Source organism: Schistocerca americana, chromosome 7, assembly GCF_021461395.2.
Source record: "Schistocerca americana isolate TAMUIC-IGC-003095 chromosome 7, iqSchAmer2.1, whole genome shotgun sequence".
NCBI lineage: Eukaryota > Metazoa > Arthropoda > Insecta > Orthoptera > Acrididae > Schistocerca > Schistocerca americana.
Genome location: NC_060125.1, coordinates 227,336,030 through 227,360,498, shown reverse-complemented (window position 1 = coordinate 227,360,498; position 24,469 = coordinate 227,336,030). Strand labels below are relative to the sequence as shown.

The 24,469-nt window shown below is 42.7% G+C and overlaps 1 protein-coding gene across 2 annotated transcripts in view; it reads left to right on the top strand.

Annotated features, from left to right (window-relative positions):
* The window catches only part of LOC124622082 (protein cramped), a 178,002-nt gene that overhangs the window by 115,937 nt on the left and 37,596 nt on the right, over positions 1–24,469 (top strand). For both annotated transcript variants that reach the window (XM_047147659.1, XM_047147658.1), the window contains exon 11: positions 5,414–5,599. In XM_047147659.1, the coding sequence (XP_047003615.1) occupies positions 5,414–5,599 (186 nt within the window). The remainder of the gene's footprint in view (positions 1–5,413; positions 5,600–24,469) is intronic.

Genomic DNA, 24,469 nt, shown 5'->3' with positions numbered 1-24,469 from the left:
CTGCATTAACTGCTGTTGCTATGCATAATTGCGGTTCACCTAGAGTTGTTGGAAGGGGTAGCACATAGATGGAGTATTTCTCAAACTCCCACAAAAAAGTCGTATACTGAGAGATCAGGTGATCCAGGAGGAGGCCAGTGGTGTAGTGAGAGATCCATACCCCCTTACAGCTGTCGGTCATTGAAGCACCTCATTGTTAAGGAATGCAGGTGCCAGTGGAGGAGTCCTTTGTCCTGTTAAAAAAGGATTTTTTTTCTGCATTTTCTCCCAACTTTGAAAAACCTAACATATCGAAGTGTGTGACTCCTGTAACCATCTTTTACAAAGAATAATGGATCTTAAATCTTTTCTTGAGAAATGGTGCAAAGGACATGGAGCTTCGGGGGAAAAAAAAAGGTGGTGTTTGGGGAAACTTTTTGGCTAGAACATTTGCTTTAAAAAAATCCAAGTTTTTTTCCCAAAATGGCCTTTGTTTTCTTCTTTTGGCTGTATTTAAGCTTTCAACAATTGATCGTTGTGTTAAGAAGCAGCAGCATTTTCCTGCCGGTAAACTGAATATGTCTCTAAGGTGTTCCTCAACTTTGTTTTTCTTTTCTCTCCCAATTCGATAGTTACAAAATCAGTAGATTATAAATTTTGACCTATCATGAGCATTCGTAGCTGTTCTACCAGTATTTTGCAACACTACTGATAGAACCGACAAGGCACTAGTGTAGAAGCAGATCAGAAAATAACTCTATTTGTACTTTCGGAGAAGAATTTTGGCATGGTCTAATTTTGCTGACAGGTTTTGTTTTCCTAACACTGTATATCGCCAGACAATTGCCAGCATAAATAAAGAGGTGAAGGGGTGTGGGGAAAGAAGCCTTGTCTCCCTCTGGCAGAGAACTAGTCTACACTTTTGTTCTGCTAAAGCAGAACTAACATAGGGATTGCCAATACCTTCTGGTGTTATGAGAGTCATAATCTAAATCCGTGATGGACCACAATTAGTCTTTTCACTCATTTCAGAATAAGAAAAGAAAACGACGGCTACTACACAATTGCTTGCTGCACAGTGTTGTAAACAAGGTACTTCAGATCTGACCTCTAGTGGTATTTAATGCAACCCCAGTTCAGAACTCCTGCCACATAACATTACATATTAAAAGTTTCTACATTATATCAAATTTTGAACTTCAGCTAGCAGACAAACGTATGTGTTTCTTTGTTCTAAGATGCTAGGTCTCACGGCTGAGTACTACATTGCATTACATGATGTGTATCTTATAAAGACCAATCTGCCATCCACAGTTAGTGTGACACTTTGTTATACCCATATCTTTCTAAGATAATGTGTCACACCAAGATGATGTGCAACACCACAAATCAAAAATTTGACATGTTTTCAGTATTTATGTACAAAAAGTAAAGTAAATTCTAACGATCTCTGATAAAATAGTTCATTTTGATACAATTTGCTATGAAACAGCGTTGTTGGGTGATTTTGCATTTATAGAAAAATGTGAATTTTTCCAGTCGTTAGAAATTATCCTCTGTCACCAAATTTAGGATAAATTCACAAAATTCTGCGTATTATTGTTGTTTACCATCATAAAGGAATTGTAGTAATTGAACCTTGTATTGTCTGAAACTCAAAGACAGCCACAAAAACACACCAAATGTACGTTTCTGGATTGCCTAAGTCTCAGCTGGCACAATGAGTAGACTTCTGTGGGCTGTGTGTAAAGCTCTGTTGAATGCACTCTGTTTTGAATGAGTACATAACAGATAGGGGCGGCGAGGGGGGGGGGGCTGTATGGCTTTCACCTTATACGAACATCCCGTGTTTGAAACTGCTGATGCCATCGTGAAGTGCTTTGAGCTGTAAGAGGGGCATTTGTTCTTCAAAGAAAATCACACACACAGTTGTAACTGAAACGCACCTGTAAAATGGAGAACACAGGACATTTTTTCCAAACAATGAGTCTTTTGCACCAGACTTGTTCTCTTAATAGAATGGAACTCCTTCTGTTGTTTTTTAACACTATCTTGTTGACTCTATGCACATCTTTATTACTAAGCGACTATCCCAGAAGCCAGTACAGTATTGTCAATAGTTCGAGTCTCGATAGTTCAAGTTCCCAATAATCCGAGCCTCTTTTTTTAAAAGGTTGCAACGATCTACTTTCTTTTTTTTACTGACATGATAAATAATGAAAACATCATTGCAAAAGATAGATAGGGAGAGTACAGCTCAGTGACAAAGCAGACGACAATGCAATCAACACCGGCGATTAGCTCGCTGCCCTGTTGCACAAACATCTGTTGTCAGTATGGCACGAAATACCCCGACTGCTGCCGGCTGCTACCGATCAAAACAGGGGAGTTCATAGGCTGCTGTAGTTCCCAGTACCTGTACTGTACAGTGTGTGTTCCGTTGTACACCTTACAAAGATGAGTGCTGTAACAAAAAAGAGGAAATTTGTGCCTTTGCGTCTAAAATTAGAAGCACTAAGACGACTTGACAAAGGAGAAACAATAAAAAAACTTGCTCTCGAATATGGTGTCGGTGAAGTTACTGTTGGTGGCTGGTGAAAAATCCGACTTAAAATGGAACAGTTTTCTTCACAGAAATGCTCACACGAATCTCTCAGTTGAAGAAGTATAAAGAAGTCAGACTTCGAAAAAACAAGTGAGGCATTGTTCATGTGGTTTACCCAACAGAGACAGAATGGTGCTCCGATTTCTGGCCCAGTCTTGCAAGAAAAAGCTTCGTTTTTCTGAAACCAGCTGCAGGAAGGAGATGACAATTTCGCCGCTAGTGTGGGCTAGCTCGACAAGTGGAAGAAGAGGTATGGAGTGCGTCAACTAGACGTATGTGGAGAAAAACTCTCTGGTGATGCTCAGGCAGTTTCAAAATTTATCGTCGAGTTTAAAAAAATTGTAACTGACGAAAATTTGTCTAATGAAGAAATATATAACTGTGACGAAACTGGGCTAAATTATAAAATGTTACCAGAGAGAACACTTGCTTCTTGTGAAGAAAAAAGTGCTCCTGGGCACAAAAAAAGCAAAGAGCGGCTCACAGTTATGGCAGCTTCAAATGCAACTGTAAACCACAAACTAAAACTAGTTGTGATTGAGAAGTCTGCCAAGCCAAGAACATTCAAGAATGTATGCATCTCAGCTCTTCCGGTTGTCTATACACATCAGAATAATGCCTGGATGAATCAGGAAAACTTCAAGAACTGGTTTTTTAACTCATTTGTACCTGACTGCAAGAATTTTTTAAAAGAAAGGGGACTGCCATGCAAAGCAATTTTCCTCATGGATAATGCGTCCTCAAATCCAAGGGCAGGAGAATTGCAGTGCGATGGTATCTGTGCCTTGTTTTTCCCACCAAACGTTACCTGTCTCATTCAGCCCATGGATCAGGGCGTTCTGGAATGTCTAAAAAAAAAAGTATCGACGGCGATTGCTACAGTCAATCCTGCATTCCGAAGACAACGAAAGCATTGTAGGAGCTTTGAAGAAAGTGACTTTGAAGGACGTCGTGTACTGGATTAGCGAATTTTGGAGCGAAATAAAGTCGGACACAATTTCTAAGTCATGGAGGAAAATTCTACAGGAAAGTATGCCAGACATAGAAACTGAAGATTTAGCAGATGAGGAAGATCAACCATTGTGTAATTTAATCAGAAGATTGCCAGGGTGTGAAGAGGCAGAGGAGGTGTAAGTAGGTGAGTGGTTAAATTCGGACGAACAGTTGGAAGTGACAGACTCTTCTATAATTGACATGGTTAACATTCCATCGCAGTGTGAATGTGACGAGGATGACGAGGCAGAGGCTGCACCGATGATGAGTCACACCGATGGCTACGCTGCTCTCGAGGCCGCCATGTGCTACGTGGAACAACAGCCTAAGGCGACACCAACGACCTACTGCTCCTGAGACGATAGCGTGACATTGCCGCGAGGAAACATTGCAGCTTCACCAAACAAAAGACACTTCACTATTACTTGTCTAAATAAATAATTATTGTTATTCTGCCAATGCAAATGTATGTGTAAATACTTTTATTTTAATAAAGTTCATATTTTGACCTGTATTACTTACAATATCATAATATTTCTGTTTCCCATTTAAATTTCGATAGTCTGAGTTTTCCATAGTTTGAGGTGGTTCCGGTCCCATTCACCTCGAACTATCGAGACTCTACTGTACCGGTTGGTTGCCTATCTAATGGCTTCCGGGGGTAACAGAAACTTGATTTTCAGTATTTCACATAATTACTGACCAAATTCAAAATTTTAAAATGCTGTCATAATGTACTCATTAAGAGGTATATCTTATGTTAAAAATTTAACACAATAAGACAAATATTACAGTCAGAAAATGTGTTTGTCTCGAGGCATTTAATTGATGATGCGAAAATACTCTTAAATTCATTCATCCAGTATTTCAGAATAAGAGCACTTAGCAACTTCCAACAAACTTCACATATAAACTATCTCTGGCTGACACCCCCCACCCTGCGTGCACGCTCTCTCTCTCTCTCTCTCTCTCTCTCTCTCTCTCTCTCTCTCTCTCTCTTTCTCACACACACACACTCACTCACAAAATGATGAATGGAAAAAAGAAAAGTTTATCATTTACTGCCTTTTGACAGTTAGTGCAGTCATACTTTAGCATCAGGCGTGATGTTTTAATTTGTTACTTCTTTACCATAACGCTATTCACGGTACGCTTTGTAGACAGTATTTACATACATTACTGAAAGAACCTGCAAAATGATATCATTGTATGAGACGTAATCCAGGAGATGTGATGTCATAAACATTGAGATGTGTAAAAAACTTGGTATTTATAAAATGGAGTGCAAATTGCCAAGATTATATTCATCCAGTGTTTCATAATAGGAGTGCTTAGTGGCTTCCAACAAACTTTAAGTATAATTTCAAACATTTTTCTAATCTTTCTATTGCTTACATACTTGATGCCAAGCACTAAACATATTAACTCATTTGTAAAGCAGTCAGAAGTTTGAAGCTTTTTCTGTAAATAGAGCTTGATTCTGTAAAGAATTGGGGGTTTACTAGTTGGATTACAAACGTGTAAGCTAGGTGCACCAGGGTGACCTCTGTTGGCAACCACATGAACTGCCAACTTAAAACTGTCACCAAGGTAATCTTTTAGTTTCAGTGCTTAAGTTAAAATCTACCAGTTTTAATTATCGCAGAAATTCTTTTGAAATCAAATTCTTTTGAAATCAGATGTTCTTTAAACACCCTGTGTTGTGAAAACAAAAGTAAAAAGAGTCATGTTTCTCTTGAGCACATTCAAATAGGTAAAGTAGAGAAGAGTTGTTTTTGTTTAGCAGATGGTTTATTTAAATCTTGCATGTGGTTTTAATTGGTTAACTTTTTACAGCAAAAACACAGTACAGGGTTGTTGGTACCTGAAGCAAGTGTGTCAAGGCCTCACCTGCTTGCAACTACAGCAGGTGTGACCAGCTTGCACGATGGCGTTTTCCGCAGACCACTGTTGGCACCATCACGATACAGAATGCTGCCAAAGCACGGCTCGGGTCTTGTAGATACCAAACCTCAATTAGAAGTAAGTAATGAACAAATGTCCTGCAATGTTTGATATATCCATGTGAATTAATCATAATTATAAAATTTAAAAAAACACAGTGCATTTGTAAACAAAGTGTTTGCATATTTTTTACTTTAAGTCAGCTTGTAGCATTTTTAATTTATTTGTATCTAAAATGACTCATGAGGCCAAACACTGGTAGGAAATTTACTCTCTACCTGCCCCCAATTTTTTCTCATTATCTTGGGTATTACAATGATTGTAATGAACAGCATGTTAACCTTGCAACCACAACTGGGCAAAATTTACTTGAATTAATTAATAATTTTCTTAGTTTTCCTCGTGGTGTCTATGAGATTTCTGTTCTCTCCAACACTTTTTAACCCGCTCTTGCACCTTACCCTGTCTTTCCAACTCACACCCTCTAGTTTCCTCCATATCCACATTTCCGACACTTCCAGCTTTCTTTCCTTATCTTTTTGCAGTGTACAAATATCTACACCATATGAAACTCTAATCCGTATACGGGGCGAGTTACCTAACATTACCACTGAAAACATCTCCCAAACCACAACAAACACTTGAATAACCAATTCCACAGACCAAAAGTGAGAATGGGGGTTTGTGGAATTGGTTAATACCAACCATTGAGAAATGCACGGAAGTATGATTTTCCACACATACTTACTTTAAAAAAAAATTGAAACCTGTTGCTATTTTTAGCACAACTGAAAATAGAAAAAAATACTTAATAAGTATATATAATGTTAATAACATTTTACATTGTAAAATGTTAAGTACATCTGGAGTAATTTGTAATGCAAAGTTGATGCTTGAAACCTCAGATGTTCAGTCACTTCTTGTAACAGTCAAGATCTGTAGGGGTATCTGTTCGAAGACTACGATGTTTACGAGTTTGGCTGTCTCAGTGTCTGCATGTAGCACTTGCTGAGTTAGTCCTTGTACTCAGAATAACTGTAGTACACTGTGTTACCAGACGTCTGTGATAGTGTGCTGGACACAAGCAAGAATAGAACTACGCTCAGTAGGAATGTGAAGAGGTCGCAAGTACAACAGTGTGTACAGTGTTGTAAGAACTGTGAAAATGGTGTATTCTAACTCTGAAAAGGCAGAGATGGTACTCATCAATGGCGAGTGTAGACAAAAGGTGACTACAGCCTGTAGTTGTATGCAGAAAGATACCTGGACAGACATCATCCAATGCGCCACACATTTGAAAGCATTGTATGCAACCGGTACGGTCACAACTCGCAAATCGGTCCATAACAAACCCATTATACGAGAATCAGGTTCAGTTGGTGTGTTAGCTGCTGTTGCTGCAAAGCCGCACGAGTTCATGTGACATCGCTAGATGCAGTGCAATGTGTCACAGTAGTGTAATGCGCATACTTTGTCACAAATTCCACCTGTATCATGTGTCGCTGCATCAGCAATTATATGGAGATGACTCTAATAATTGAGTGAATTTCTTTTTATGGGCATTAACAGAGAATGCTTTGCAGTTCTACCTGTTTACCGATGAAGCAGGTTTCACAAACCCCGGTGCAGTGAATTTACGAAACAATCATTACTGGTCCGTGGACAATCCTTGCTGGCTTCGACAGGTAGAGCGACAGCAACCGTGGAATTTAAATGTGTGGTGCAGAGTACCAGTGTAATGAGCAAGATCCATCCACCAACTCCCAGGTCATAAGCGGATGAGGGCAGAAAGGCAGCATGGGGGGACAATCCATGCTAATGTCAAGCTGTGAGGGCAACATACTTGTGTTCACATACACTTTGTGCTCCGAGCAGCATTGATACTGCTGTCTACTAGCTGCTGCTGTAACAACTTTTGGCTGCTACATATTGTGCATACATAAAAGTAAAAACTGTGAGAGACGTAGTAAAAATTTACAGAATTTGTGATATTTCAATTGATAGTTTCGTGTTGAATGATGGTGTTTGTTGCTACTAATTCTGTATAAATTGGTGATTTCATGTTGAATGATGAGGTTTATTGCTACTAACTCCAAATCAGTTATCATAGCTTGAAATTAAAAAGAACCAATAGTAAAACTTACATTGTGGCAATCGGAAGGAAATGAGTATATTTTGAACATTTATTGACGTATGTAATGCTGAATTTGGGTAATGCTGAATTTTATGGGCACTTAAAGCACTCAGAATCACTTGCATACTCATCATCTGAGCATAATGCATTACGGTTGATACAGTTGATATTCTCCGATTCAGCAGTATTAATAATAATTTCATGTATTGTGGGTTCCGAATAATCTTCTTCCAGTTGGAACTTCCTGCAGTATACTTCCCAGTTCTCAGCAATTATTGACAGAAGGGATTCACTTACAGTCTTCTGAAATGTTTTACTCTCTAAACAACTGTTTTACTTTTGCCCAAGCCAGTTCTACTGCATTCAGACCACTGTAACAGAGTGGCGAGCAGACAATTGTGTGACCTTTCTCTTTTGTTGATTTGTCAAGCACGTGTTTTTTAACTGGTCTATGTTCTTGAATTAAAGTGGACAGAACCTGCTTTCTAATGCTCTTATTACAGGCAACATGCTTCCTTCGCAGCCATTCCTACGTCCTTGCTTTGGTATCGTGCCATGTGGATGTTCTGTCCACCTATACGCTCTTATCAATCACAATGACTGACTTTGAAGAAGATTTGGGAGAATCATATTTGCAAAACACTTCTCAGAGTTTCCAGAATTCATTTGACCACAGTAATCACCTTTTGTAGATTTAGTCCAGAGTGGTATTTAGGCCCCCTCTGACAGATCCCTTCCTTGATCGAACACTTCCATAATAAGACTTTAGAGAAGTTTTCCAACCCTGTAACTCTGACAACATAATCCTTCTGACAGCATTTACCGACCTTCATATTACTGTTTGTCCAAGTTTCATCCAGACAGAATATTTCTGTGGCTGTTTCCCTAATATGTTTCATATCTACAGTGAAATGGTCTGCCAGTCAGTAATGTCTCCACACTCTAGCAGTAAAAACCTCTTATTCTGCACATTTTTTCCAAGTGAATCATATGGAGAACAAAATGTCCTGTGGAGATGTCCAGCTGATCTCTTCCTTGACTATTGGTTGAAGTTTCCTCAGACTGGGAGCGATCTTCTGCACCAAGTAGAAGTGCAAGTTTGTTGCAAGTGCCCCCACCCTGTTGACGTTGCCCAACTGGATTTTCCCAACTGATCTTGGCCTAAGTGAAGAGAATTTTAAAAAAGTAAAAAAGTTAAATTCCATTTTATGCAGTACAGTTACAAATAACAAGGAGAGGTCTCCAGGGGAAGTATCGACTTTTTGTAACCAGTTACATTATGTAGGTTATGCTCCCAGGTATCACAGGATGCAGGCCACAATTAACACTTTGCCATCCGCAAGTCTCGTACAAATTTATTCGCTTGGCGCCAGCAGCACTAATTCGGATTACTTGGCTTGTCGCCAGCCATTTTTGACATTATCGGGAGATTACAAATTGTTACATTTTACTAATCTCATCGTTAGTTCTCACAAGTTCTCAACCCTGTTCCCCTACTTTCATGAAATTTCGAAGTAAATACAGATTTTGTTTGTTTCATGTATTTCTTTATTTGCATTGTCTTTGGTACTTAGTATTTCTTTATCATCAGTCTCCAAGATGTAACGCAAATCCACAAGACTTGCACATTAAAATTGTTGTTCTTTTTTTGCAACATACATGGCTGTTTCTTTGTTTTCATTTATTTGTTTTGGAAATACGTTGGCATATAACTTGATGTTTCTGTATGTGATTGGAAAGTCTGTCAACTGGATCACGATGAGACATATGCGATGTAGTGGCAACCTCCAAGTTTTGCTCCGCGCATTCATCATAAATAATCATATCGTCTCTTTTGTCTGCCATGACGAAAGGGCAGAAGTACTTATAAAAACAAAGGACTTGTTGACGTGTGTAACTTACTGTTATCTAAACAAAACACCAACAAAATGCAAAAGATACTAAAGTGCTGTCGCTGCCCACTGCGCGGTACTATGCACATGACACCACTGTGGTGTTGCCGGCCATTGACTGTTATTTCGTGCATGACACCACTGTGGTGTCGCCAGACGGCAGTGTGTTAATTGAATAAAAATACTGTGTGCAATCATATATATTAAGCTGTAAAGGAGAAAAAGGAGAAATTTGACATGCGACAGGGCTCATGCCCACTGCCTTCAGCACACCAGTCAAGTATCTTAACCATTATGCTACAAGAGGGATTCTGAATAATAAACTTTGTTATTGCATGTTCAACCATCTACTAGATGATGAGTAATTCTTTTATACACAAAATAAAATGACCACTTTAAAGGAGTCCAGACAAAGCAGAAGGCAGTAACAAAGCACTCTCAAAGAGAAAATTTTGAACTGGAATTTACCTCTTTTTGCTGTGAGTTTCTGGTGGTTTCCCAGGTTTATCTTTATAAAAGCTGTGAATTCCTTTCACAGAGCTGAAGCTTTTCCCTATGTCAGCTAAGAGAAAGGTTGGAGCAACTCTTTATTTTTGTTCACCTGCTCACAACATTCAGTGACATTATTAGTTTTATTGCTCCCTATGTAATGTACTAACCCTTGTCCTCCCCTGAGGAGTGGCAGGAGTAGTATCTGGTGTTGTCTGTGATGTGCCAGCAAGACTCATCAAGAGATGTATTACTTTACTATTTAACACAACACAGCTCATTAGTCACTTCATAGTATACGAGATTCTGTATTAGAGCCCTGAGGTTGGCAGCGTCTGGATGTGAAATATGAATGGATCAAAGTCAGCCGACTTCTGACCAACTTCTTCTGGTTCAGTGCTAGGGAGCCCTCATTCTTCTCTTTGTGAACAAATTGTACACTCTACCCTTCTGCTTGCTGCATACTCTCCTATGACAGTTTCCAGGTAGGTGTTAAACAGCCCATGTGAAGGTCAACATCCTTGCTTGACTCATCGTTGTATTCCTATTCCTTCCATTAGTTCTCCACTAACCCTGAATGTAGCCTTTAGCTTAAGGTACAGCTCCTTAATAAATATTCTTTGTCTCCAGCTGACACAGTTTTTTCATGGGGTACACACGAATCTACCCCACCTAACCCTATTGAAAGCTTTCTCCTGGTGATGAAAACTGCTTGACTCTTCCTATTCTTTTAAGTGTACCTCTTTACTAGGACTTGTATTAAGTCTGCATATGGTATCAGACTGAAGTCCTAGGTTTCTAACATTTCTCCTTTTGTTTTTCCTTTGTAGGGGTACCAAGATCGTTTCCAAGAAATCATTAGACCACTCTTCATTCAAGAGTATTTCCTCGCATATTCCGAAAAACACAGTAGCTCTTTCTTTCCTTGTCCATCTAAGGTTTTTGGTATTTCTGTTGCCAGCTTGTCAGTTGCTATGACCTTTCCAATTTTCATTGCCATAAGAGCTGGTCTCGGGGTAGTGTCTGTGATTACTAATCAAAATGTCATTGGTCACAGTTTCAAACCCCACCACTGTTTAAATTTTGAACAAAAATTATCAGCAATGGCGGGCAAAGACTTCCAGTATAAAAAGTCACCCTCATTCATCTAGCGGCCTTGTTAAAGAGGGCAGTGGACTGGAGAGAAGTTCAGGGCACTCTCTTGCCTGTGGGGTGGGAAACTGCCCCTAAAGGCAGAAGAATCAGGAATGAACAACAGCATGAGGATGCAGAAGGCAATGGAAACCAGTGCATTAAAGACATAATGTGTATCCTCAGGACCTGTGCCCTGTAACTGAAAAAGTATCATGATGATTTCTCCATTGGCAAAAGATCCCACACTAGTCCCCCACACAGATCTCCAGGAGGGGACTGCCAAAGGGGGGGGGGGGGGGGAGGACTATGAGAAAAAGATTGAATAACCAATGAAGAAAAATGCTCTACAAGTCGGGGTGTGGAATGTCAGAAGTTTGAATGTGGTGTAAATCCTCATTGCCAGTTTTGTAAAGACCTTGTCGCTACTTCTGTGGAGGCAGGATTGCCGCTGTTGTTATGGTAGGCTGAATTTGTGAGTTCGTGAAACGGCTCCTGGTGTAGTACACCACTAAGACAGTTCTCCCTGCCATAATTACACAGCTGTGCCCCAGGGTCAGGTAACAGGATAGCAGAACGTAGGTTCTACAACACTCCAACAAATTAGTAACAAAGTCACACAAATGAGTTGGAAAGGTTTACTTACCTTTGTGACTTAAACGACGTTCCCTGTCTTATGTCAGCCCTGGACGATGTCTATAACCAAGCAGGTGAGAGTTGCTCTTCTATCTTCTGAGTAGGCTTCTGTCCTTTGTCATCCAGTCATTGGCAGATCGTACTCAGGTGGCAATTCGCCAAGGTGAAGTCAATATCTTCTTCCTCAGCACCCCCTGTGGCACTGGTGGAACTCAAGCAAGTGGTGAGTCGCCATCGCACTGGCACCAGCTTGCATCTTTATGCCTGTGGTGCTTTTGCCGTGGCTGTGTCATGTTCGGACAACACAGCAGTAGGGAAGCTACAAAATCTGAAAAGGAGAAATACTGAGGCTCATTCTAAATACAGTGAAATTCAGTAAAGTGAAATGGAAGGGTAATATCAACAGCAGCAGAGAATAGTATAATGGGAGTATGATTAACATCTACTTGGAAGCTCTCATAGGAAAGGGGTAGAGTATACAGTTTGTTCACAAAGAAAAGAGTGTGAGGGCTCTCTAGCTTTGAATGAGAAGAAGTCGGTCGATTTCGGGCCACTCGTGTTTTGCATCCAACCTCAGTGGTTTAATACAGAATTTTGCGTTTATAGCTACTGTGAAGTGACTGATGTGCTGTGTTGTGTCACATAATAATGTAATACATCACTTGATGAGAGTTGCTGACACGTCACGAACAACACCAGATACTCCTCCCACTCCTCAGAGGAGGACAAGAGGTAGTAAATTACATAGTAAAGCAAGGAAAATAATTAATAATGTCACTGAATGAATAGGAAGCTAGGATAGAGAGTGAGTTACTGTGAAGAGTTAAATGAAAGGGTTATTTTCATCAGAATTTACAACCAACCATTGCCAACAACAATAGATCAGGTATACATGCCAATGTTGCAAGCAGAAGATGGAGAGAGAAAGTATATGAGGATATTGAAGCGTACTTCAGTATTTAAAGAGAGATGAAAATCTAATATTCATGGGGGATTTCAATGTGGTTATAAGGGAAGGAGTAGAAGAACGGGTTACAGGAGAATATGGACTTGGTACTAGGAATGAGAGAGGAGAAAGACTAAGTTCCGCAATAAATTTCAGCTAGTAATAGTGAATACTCACAAGAGGCGCGGCATACTTGGGAAAGGCTGGGAGATATCGGAAGATTTCACTTAGATTACATCATGATCAGGCAAGAGATTTCGAAATCAGATACTGAATTGTAAGGCGTACTCACGACCACACACAGACTCAGATCACAATTAAGTAGTGATGAAAAGTAGGTTGAAGTTCGACTAGCCAGGAACAATCAGTGCACAAAGAAGTGGGATACAGAAATACTGAGCCATGCGGAGATATGCTTGTACACTACTGGCCATTAAAATTGCTACACCAAGAAGAAATGCAGATGACAAACGGATATTCATTGGACAAATATATTATACTAGAACTGACATGTGATTAAATTTTCACGCAATTTGGGTGCATAGATCCTGAAAAATCAGTACCCAGAACAACCACCTCTGGCCGTAATAACAGCCTTGATACGCCTGGGCATTGAGTCAAACAGAGCTTGGATGGTCGTATTGTGATGAGCAAGTTGCTCTTCCACCATTGACCAGACGTTTTCAATTGGTGAGAGATCTGGAGAATGTGCTGGCCAGGGCAGCAGTCGGACATTTTCTTTATCCAGAAAGGTCCGTACCGGACCTGCAACATGTGGTTGTACATTATCCTGCTGAAATGTAGGGTTTCGCAGGGATCGAATGAAGGGTAGAGCCACGGGTCGTAACACATCTGGAATGTAACGTCCACTGTTCAAAGTGCCATCAATGTGAACAAGAGGTGACCGAGACGTGTAACCAATGCCACCCCATACCATCACGCCGGGTGATACGCCAGTATGGCGATGATGAAGATACGCTTTCAATGTGCGTTCACAGTGATGTCGCCAAACACGGATGCGACCATCATGATGCTGTAAACAGTTCTTAGTACATGAAAAAGACCCAGAATATGTTTCGATTATAGCTACAATGTTAAAGATGTTTAAAACTTTAGGATGATTAATGAGCCTGAAAGTTCACTTTTTGAGCAGTCACCTTGATTGCTTCCCAGACAATATGGGAGATGTTAGTGACGAGCAAGGAGAGCATTTTCACCAGGACATTAAAGTGATGGATAAATGCTACGCAGGTTGCTAGAACACCAACATGATGGTGGACTACTGTTGGTCACTTCACCGAGAAGTTCAGCAAGTGACTCATTGTAGAAAAAGCCACACAAGAAGCTTCAAAGAAAAAAGAGAAAGAAAATACAAACCAATTCCAGCTGACAAGTGAAACCTCTATTAACTCATATCATTGTTTTAAGTAGCTTACTGTAAATACAAACCATGCTTATGTTGTAACAAAGCGTTTCATTAATTTCCTCATTTACTGTATAGCATAGGATTTTTATAGTATATAATAAAAAGCATATTGCTCGAAATCTATGGGTGATACAAGAAAACTAAGGCTAGATTTGGATTCAGCTCATAAAAATCTATAAAGATCAGCTATCAAAGTAAAAAAAGTTTTTAAAAAATCATTGGCCCATGTAATGAGAGGGGAAAAAAAAGGAATGTGGATAAGCTACTATTAACAGCATAGTGAACGCATTATTGTAGCCAAGATAGACATGAAGCCCACATCCACCACAGTAGTACAAGTTTATATGTCAACTATCTTAGCAGATGAGTTGGAGACTGAGGAAATGTATGATGAGATAAAAGATAGTTAAGGAAGCCAAAAACGTAGTAGTCCTAGGGACTGGAATTCAATAGTTGGAAAAGGAAGAGAAGGAAAAGTAATAGGTGAATGTGGACTGGGGGAAAGGAATGAAAGAGGAAGCATGTGGTAGAATTTTGCACAGAGCATAGTTTAATCATAGCTAACATCTGGTATAAGAATTATTAGAGAAGGTTGTATATGTGGAAGAGACCTGGAGGCACAGGATGGTTTCAGATTGATTATATAATGGTTAAACAGAGGTTTAGGAATCAGATTTTAATTTGTAAGACATTTCCAGGGGCAGATGTGGACTCTGACCACAATTCAGTGGTTATGAGCTGCAGATTAAAACTGAAACATCTGCAAAAAGGCAGGAATTTAAGAAAATGGTACCTGGGTAAACTGAAAGAATCAGAGGTGGTATAGGATCCCAGAGGGAGCATTATGGAATGATACACAAGAACAGATGAAAGAAATACAGTAGAAGAAGAATGGGCACCTTTGAGAGATGAAATAGTGAAGGCAGCAGAGGATCAAGGAGGTAAAAAGATGAGGGCTAGTAGAAATCCTTGGGTAACACCAGAGATATTGAATTTAACTGATGAAAGGAGAAAATATAAAAATGCAATAAATGAAGCAGGCGAAAGGAAACACAAATGTCTAAAAAATGAGGTTGACAGGAAGTGCAAAATGGCTAAGCGGGAATGGCTAAGAGGACAAATGTAAGGGACTAGAAGCATATATCACTAGGGGTAAGGTAGACGCTGCCCAGAGACCTGTGGAGGAAAGAGAACCACCTGTATGAATATCAAGAGCTCGGATGGAAAACCAGTCCTAAGCAAAGAAGGGAAAGCAGAAAGGTGGAAGGGGTATATTGAAGGTCTATACGAGGGAGATGTACTTCAGGGCAATCTCATGGAAATGGAAGAGGATATAGAGGAAGATGAGAAGGGAGATAAGATACTGTGTGAAGAATTTGACAAAGCATTGAAAGACCAAGTCAAAACAAGACCCAGGAAGTAAACAACATTCCATTAGAGCTACTGATAGCCTTGGGTGAGCCCATGACAAAACTCTTCCATCTGGTGAGCAAGCTGTGTGAGACAGATGAAATACCCTGAGACTTCAAGAAGAATATAATAATCCCAATTCCAAAGAAAGCAGGTACTTACAAGTGTGCTAACACAAATCCGTTATGGAAGAATGGAAAAACTGGCAGAAGTCAAAATTGGGGAAGATTTTGGATCCCGGAGAAATGTAGGAACATTTGAGGCAATACTGACCCTACGACTTCTCATAGAAGATAGGTTAAGGAAAGACAAACCTACATTTATAGCATGTGTAGACTTTGAGAAAGCTTTTGACAATGTTGACTGGAATACTCTTTAGAATTTTAAAGCTGGCATGGGTAAAATACAGGGAGTGAAAGGCTATTTACAATTTGTACGGAAACAAGATGGCAGTCATAAGAGTAGAGGGGCATGCAAGGGAAGTAGTGGTTGAGAAGGGAGTGAGACAGGGTTGTAGCCTATCTCTGATGTTATTCAATCTGTATATTGAGCAAGCAGCAAAGGAAACAAAAGAAAAATTTGGAGAAGGAATTGAATTCCAGGGAGAAGAAATAAAAACTTGAGGTTTGCCAGTGGCATTATAATTCTGCAAGAGGCAGCAAAGGACTTGGAAGAACAGTTGAATCCAATGGACAGTATATTGAGAGGAAGATATAAGATGAACATCAACAAAAGTAAAATGAGGATAATGAGATGTAGTTGAATCAAATCAGGTGATGCTGAGGCAATTAGATTAGGAAGTGAGACACTTAAAGTAGTAGATGAGTTTTGCTATTTGGGCAGCAAAATAACTGATGATGGTCGAAGCAGAGAGGATATAAAATGTAGACTGGCAATGGCAAGAAAAGAATATCTGAGGAAGATAAATTTGTTAAAATTGAACATAGATTTAAGTGTAAGGAAGTCCTTTCTGAAGGTTTTTGTATGGAGTGTGGCCATGAATGGGAGCGAAACTTGGACGATAAACAGTTTGGAGAAGAAGAGAATAGAAGCTTTTGGAATGTGGTGCTTCAGAAGAATGCTGAAGATTAGATGGATGGGTCACATAAGTAATGAGGTGGTACTGAATAGAATTGGGGAGAAGAGAAACCTGTGGTACAACCTGACTAAAGAAAAAGGAATTGGTCAGTAGGACACATTCTGAGGCGTCAAGGGATAACCAGTTCAGTACTGGAGGGAAGCATGGATGTAAAAATCATAGAGGGAGACCAAGCGATGAATATAGTAAGCAGATTCAGAGGGATATAGTTTGCAGTAGGTACTCGGAGATGAAGAGGCTTGCACAGGATGGAGTAGAATGGAGAACTGCATCAAACCAGTCTTTGGACTAAAGACAAGAACAACAACAACATGCTAATCAACATGTATCTAATTGTCATTTTTATGGAAGATACACATCATCTTATTTATAATTACATACCACATACAAAATCCAGTTTGCATTACAGATATATAGTAGATCCTTAATTACTGATCACTTAAAAGGATTGTTAATTAAGGTTATTTAAAAAAATCATTAGAAATTATTTTTTTGTCATTATGCATTTTAAGCTTCTCAGAAATGCTCACGGAACATGTACATTTGTTTAAAAATTTGCCATTGCGAGGAACGAGATGTGACCTCCACACATGGCAGGGAAGCATTCAAACACAGAGCCACATGGCCCATCAAATAATTGATCTTGCTTTATGGTATTAAAGATGCAGAGAAAACTTCAAAGTCGTTTCCCTCATTAGAATTGTTTTGAACTGTTTTGGCTGAAACCTTCATTTACCCGGTGCATGACGTCTACACATTGCTTAAAATGCTCCGCTCAAACCTGAAAATCATGTTATTGCTGAACCCGAAGATTCAACATCACTCTCTCCAACTCCACAAAATTACATCGGAAGGTTCAACCATCCTTGACCCCTAAGATATGTACTTGCTACTGATATGGTGCATCTAAATCCAATAAAAACTTGTGTTTTCTATCTGTCACTACTCCTACTAGACTAGATTCCATCTCTACATCTGTACTTGTTGCATCAAAATTTACAGGGAACTCTGTGCAGTGGGATATGAGGCTCCCTCTTGCATTTTAACACGTGCTTATTTGTTCCTTGCATCCCCTTACTGTTCATACAGTCTTATTGGTGGTGTCCACCTACACCACACCAAATCTGCTTCACTGCGATTGGCAACATTGTATTTGCACATGCCCCATCCTCCAATGTCTGTAGCACTTTATGTTAGCAGAAAATACTCACCTCTTATCCTGTGTTGCTGTTGCTACATCAATTTATTGAAACTCTGGCTAATCTGACCACAGAGTACAAATCCTTCGCAGTGGTGGTGGTGGTGGTGGTGGTGGTGGTGGTGGTGGTGGTGGTGTGTTGGGGCTTATGGGCGCTCAACATCGAGGTCATCAGCGCCCTGACACACATTAAAAGGAATGAATGTGGACAGACCTAAGAAAACTAAAGCACACACTCAAAGAAAGCAGGAAAAGATGGAAAATGCTACATAAGAAAGTAAAACCTAAGGAAAGGGGAAACATAGCAACAAGAATGTCACAGGAAATTGTTATTGGCTGGCCACTTACATAAAATATGGGCGAGCTTGTCACACAGTGAGCAAATTAAAATCCTCTCCCTAAAATCTTTGTAAAAACATTTGACAGGGCACAGAACTTTAAAACTTTAACCACATTCGTCCGAGTGTTGCCTAAAAGAGACGGCAGGTCCGCTGGCAAGTCAGCCGCGACCCGCTGGTCAGAAAATAAAACGCAATCCAATAAAACATGGCGCACAGTGACCTGGACGCCGCAAGCACCACACATTGGAGGGTCCTCTCGCCGGAGCAGGAAGCCATGCGTCATAGGGCTGTGGCCTATTCGAAGCCGAGTGAGGAGAACCTCGCCCCATCGATGGGGCTGAAAGGAAGTACACCACACACGCGTTGTGGGCTTGACTATACGGAGCTTATTGTCAGTCACTTCCAGCCACTCATCCTCCCACTGACGCATGACCCGTGAGCTCAACAGCGAGGTGAGTGCGTGCAAGGGGATAGCACACTGAGATACTTGTGGGGCGAGACACGCCTCCTTGGCTGCGAGATCTGCCCTTTCATTCCCAGCAATGCCAACATGCCCCGGAACCCAGCAGAAAGCTACAACCTTCCCCAGTCGCTGTAGTCGGAGGAGGGCATCCTGGATGGTCTGGACAATTTTGTCTGCCAGATACAAACGTTGCAATGAGTGAAGGGCACTGAGTGAATTGGAACAGACAAGAAATTTAGGAGAAGAAGAATGTCTCATGTGCTCTAGTGCGCGCGATAGCAAACAATTCTGCATCAAAGACAGTAAAAGCCTGAGGCATTCGGACCTTGAGGACACGATATGGAAAAACAACTGAGCAACCAACAGAATCCCCTTGTTTCGACCCATCCGTAAAAACAGCTACATAGTCGTGGTGCTCAGATAAAATGGCAGAAAATGCTGCATTAAAAACGGTGGCAGGAGTGCAATCTCTCTTGTACTGCAATAAATCTAAAATCACTCCGGGCCTCTTCAGTAACCAGGGTGGCAGGCGGTTAAAACCTTGGATTTGGGGTTGTACAGACTCCACACCGAGGGACTCTAGTACACGTTGCACACGGATCCCAAACGGCAACGTAGCCCGGGGACGGCGGGAAAAAAGGCGGTCCAGAGGTGGATGGGCAACAAGACGTTGAGCAGGCGAGCTGGGAGCTGCAAGAAACTTACAAGCCTGGCGCACCAGCAGGAGCTGCCGCCGGATGGTAAGTGGCGGTTCGCCAGACTCAGCACAGAGGCTGGGTACGGGACTGGTCCAATAAGCACCCGTGGCCAGTCGGATCCCAGCATGGTGAACAGCGTCAAGGATCCGCAAATAAGATGGCCTCGCTGACCCATATACTGTGCACCCATAGTCCAGCCGTGAACGCACAAAAGCTCCATAAAACTGTAGGAGACGCGCCCTGTCCGCGCCCCAAGACCTGTGGCTGGGACACTTGAGGATGTTCAGTGCCTTCAGCGTTCTGGCTTTGAAGTCACGTAGGTGTGGCAGCCATGACAACCTGGAGTCAAAAATTAGGTCCAGAAACCGCACTGTGTCTCTAAAATGTAGGACAGTATCCCCCATATGCAAGGCAGGCAAAGTAAAAAGATGATGAGAACGATTAAAATGAACACAAACACACTTATCGGCAGAAAACCGAAAACCCGTCTTTGCAGCCCACTCCTCTAACCGCCGCACTGTTAGCTGCAACTGATGGCTCACGGTTGCAACACTGGAGGAGGAACAGAAAACAGCAAAGTCTTCCACAAATAAGGAGCACTGTACTGGACTCCTCACTGTAGACGTTATACTGTTGATGGCTATGACAAAGAGGGTAACGCTTAAAACACTGTCCTGGGGGACATCGTTCTCTTGCTCAAAGCGATCAGACAGTGTGTTACCAACGCGGGTCCGAAAAAACCGCTGAAACAGGAAAGACGGAATGAAAATCGGGAGGCAGCCACGAAAGCCCCATTGATGCATTTGTGCAAGAATACAGTGTCTCCAAGTAGTATCATATGCCTTACTGATATCAAAGAAGATACCGATACAGTGATGCTGACGGAGAAAAGCCTGCTGAATAGCCGCCTCTAGGAGGGTCAGGTTGTCGACCGTGGACCGAAATTTTCGGAATCTACACTGAAAGCGGCTAAGGAGCTGTCTGGTCTCTAACAGCCAGACCAGACGCCGGTTAACCATCCGTTCCAGCGTCTTTCCGACACAGCTTGTCAAGGCGATACTACAATAACTACCAGGACATGTGCGGTCCTTTCCTGGTTTGAGGAGAGGGATGAGAATTGCCTCCCTCCACGAGGTGGGGAACACTCCTGTCTGCCATATGAGATTAAAACATTCGAGGAGGATTTCCTTTGACGCCGCTGGCAGATGTCGAAGCATGGAGTACCGGATGCGGTCGTAACCTGGTGCAGTGTCAGAAGTCTCAGTAAGTGCCGATTCAAGTTCCCACATGGAGAAAGGGGAATTGTAGGCCTCAGAACAGTTCGACCGAGAGTCCAAGGTCGCTCTTTCGACAGTCGCACGGTAGCGACGAAATGCTGGATCCTGATTTGCAGTGGCAGTACTTTGTGCAAAATGCTCTGCCAGCGTCTGAGCAATGGCTATGGGTGTCGTTTGGAGGCATCCCTGGTTCAGGACTGCAGCGATTGGTAAATGGCTGTGTTTACCGGAAATCCTCCGGATGGCTTCCCATACTCTTGTGGAACAAGTGGAACGGTTGATGGAGTCCAGGAACTCCTGCTATGACCTTTTCTTGCTCTTTAATGACACGGCGTGCCCTGGCTCTCGCGATTCGAAAGGCAGTAAGATTGACCGCTGTTGGGCAGCATTTAAATCGGCGAAGAGCCGCACGCCTGTCCCGGATGGCTGAACGGCACTCTTCTGTCCACCAAGGCACAAGGCGCCGCTTAAGAGTGCCAGAAGACTGTGGTATGGACAGGTCAGCAGCATGATGGACCACAAGCGTGATGTGATCCACCCATTCCTGTACGTTATTGTGGCGGTCAAAGACAGCCAACCGAGTGAACAGTGGCCAGTTAGCCCTGCCAATCATCCACGGTGGTGGCCGCTGCTCCAACAATACACCATCCAGGAGATGAATGCGGATAGGGAAGTGATCGCTGGAATGAAGGTCGTCAATGACCTCCCAGTGAACAGAGTTGGTGAGGGTTGGAGAGCAGAAAGATAGGTCAATGGCTGAGAATGACCCTGTAGCAGTAGAGAAATGAGTCGGAGTACCTGTGTTGAGGATGCACAACACTTGAGATGTTAGGAGGCTCTCCAAAATTCGACCTCGAGCGCAAAGAGAAGTGGAGCCCCACAGGACATGATGGGCATTTAAGTTCCCCGGAGGAGAAATGGACGGGGGAGTTGGTCGATAAGATCTGTGAGAGCGTCTAAGGTCATTGCATCCAGAGGGGGTAAATAAAGGGAGCAAACGGTAAGCCTCCAAGGTGAATGAATTTCAACTGCAACTGCTTGCAGGTCAGTATCCAGGGGGAGAGCAGAGGAGTGGTGGTCATTATGGACAAACGCAGTGACTCCGCCTTTGGCCCTGTCTCCAGTCAGGTCATCTTTGCAATATGACATATAGCCCCTTAGTACAGGAGCATCGGATGGTTTTAAATGCGTTTCCTGTAAACACAAGCACAGGGGGCGTTGCCGTGCTAGGAGGTTCAGTTCTTCCACATGTGCCCGGAATCCATTCATGTTCCACTGTATAATGGGAGCCATCTATCAGGGTGGGAGGACCTTCATTCTCACTTTCTGTCGGGGAGGAGAGCCCACAACAGGTGGAGGCTCAGTTTTGGGGCAAGATGATTGCCCCAGTCTGACATCAACCTCCATTACCTCAGAAGAGGAGTCGAGAGAGAGACGTCGGAGAGAATGACATCCACATCAGGAGACTGTATAACTGCAGTCTCCTTTAGTGGGCGAGTCTTCACCTTTGTCTTTGGCTTCGATGTTCTGGCCTGAGGTGGCATTGGAGCCAAAACCTCAGAAGCAGTAGGGGGTGTAGCAGTGCTGGGCAGTGCACAAGACTGGACCCGGGAAGGGGCAGGAAGTTTCATGATGTCAGCTACCAAGGCCTGCTCAGAAGGCCGGGGGGGGAGCAGCAGGCTTCACAGGAACGGCAGCAGCACACGTACATTGAAAAGCGCAGGTGCTAGTGCTGACAGTAGCAACCTCCGTTTGTGTAGCGGCATCGGTATGAACGGAAGAAAAGGAAGCAGCGAACGTGGGTGGCTGCATGGACTTGTAGATTTTCTTCACCTCACCATACGGGGTGCGTTTTGTAGTTTTTAGTTCCTGGATCTTCCGTTCCTCAAGGAAAACTCTGCATTCCCTACTCCACACAGGGTGATCCCCAGAGCAGTTGACACACTTGGGAGGAGAGGAGCAACCAACTCCCTCATGGGCGGCTTTACCACAATTCCCGCAAGTGGCTTCCCCTCTCGACTGAGAGTAGTGTGTCCTAAGTGTTGGCATTTAAAACACCGCATGGGGTTGGGGTAATAAGGCTGTACATTGAGACGTAGGAAACCTGCCTTCACATGCTCTGGCAATTTGGTGCTGTTAAATGTAAGGATAAATGAGTCAGTCTTTATGAGAGCACCATCCACCCGTTTCATAATGTGTTGCACGTCCACAATTCCTTCCCGGGACCATTCAGCCTTCAGTTCGTCTTGGCGAATGTCAACGAGATCTCTGCAAGTCACAACACCCTAGCTGTAGTTCAAGGTGTTGTGAAATTCAGTCTCTATCGCAAACTCCCCAAGAAATTGTGCCTTCTGAAGGTTCTGGACTTGCTGGAAGCTAGATGTTTCAACCAACAAGGTGCCATTTCGCAAGCGCTTTACAGATTTTAATGTGCCAGCAATACCTTCTAAGCCCTTCTGTATATAAAATGGCGAAACTTTTTCAAAACTCCCATCTTTTCTTTTAATTATGAAAAACACTTTCTGCGAAGCAGCATGCGTTCTGTTACTACTACCTGAATCAGGAGGACTGGCTACACGAGCCCTCTTGTTGGATTGGGTGTTAGAACCCACCAGCGGTCCACCCTTTCCGCTGGCAGGAGAAGAATAAAAGTTCGAGGGTTCCATCTCAGTCCCACGAGCAGCTAGGGAACTAGAAGTCCACCTAGACAGAGCCCCGCGTGCCTAGGTAAGCCTTATACAACTGGGGTGTGGCAGGTGCCCCAGAGGTTGCCTGCTTGCGACTGTTCCACCCCAACAGCCATGCATCTTATAGGCGCGCAGCACACCGTAAGATTGAGGGTTTTTTATAGAGGTTTACCTTCCTCGCAATCCAGGCAGTCAAGCCAAGATTACCATTCCCCACAGCACACAACATTCCACCGCCGCGCCATGCAGTGGTCGCTGAAGCATGAAGCATGTCCGGGGGTTACGGTGACAGGAGACTGGTGGCACTGACCAGTCCCCAGCTCAAGACCCCGGGGTCGCCAAGCCCGTACTCAGCAAATGAATGCTGAGCCCCTGGGGGGTCCTTCGCAGTACCCATTCTCTCCCTTCTGGACATATTGTGTGTAAAACCACTTAAAAATGTGTCCAGTGCACTGTTCCTCTTCCAGGAGTGTGGCTTCATTTGCCTTGTCACTCTTTTCTAATTCATCCCTCTTCTGACACCAATCGGTAATGATATGGGCTGAGAGAGGCTGCTACCGTACAGAGGTGGTGGAATGTTGAGGTAGTGGTGCTGGCTAGAAAATCTCGGCTTCAGGGTAAGAAATCTTTATTCTGCCTTGTGTTACAATGTTCGAAGTGCTGCAACGTGACGGACATGCCATATTGCGGGTGTGCGGTGTGCTGGCTCCTCCATCAGCTGCAGGAGCTGTGGCAGCGTGCTGGACTGTTGGCTTCAATCAGCAGCTTATACCTCAATTAGCACTGTGAGGCTGTGAGCGATAATTGCTACTGATGCGAATGTCTGGAGTGATTCTTGTAGAGATTCATTGCTACCAGAAGAGGAGCTCACCTATGGTGCGAGTGGGTGGTGGTGTAATGCCGTGGCCTCAAACCGATGTCCTCCAAGGCAGAAGTTAGGCTGCTGCTGTAGAGCGTGAAGATGGCTTATCGGTGGTACTGCTCCATGTCCATGGGTGTGGACTTAACCATTTGAGCTTGTCTGTTGGGATGGTTGCCCAGACCGGTGTTGGCTGCTCAGTGGTCTCACAGTGTGGGTTGCCTGGCCGTGGTGTCATGGAGAATGTTGCCAGATTGTGCAT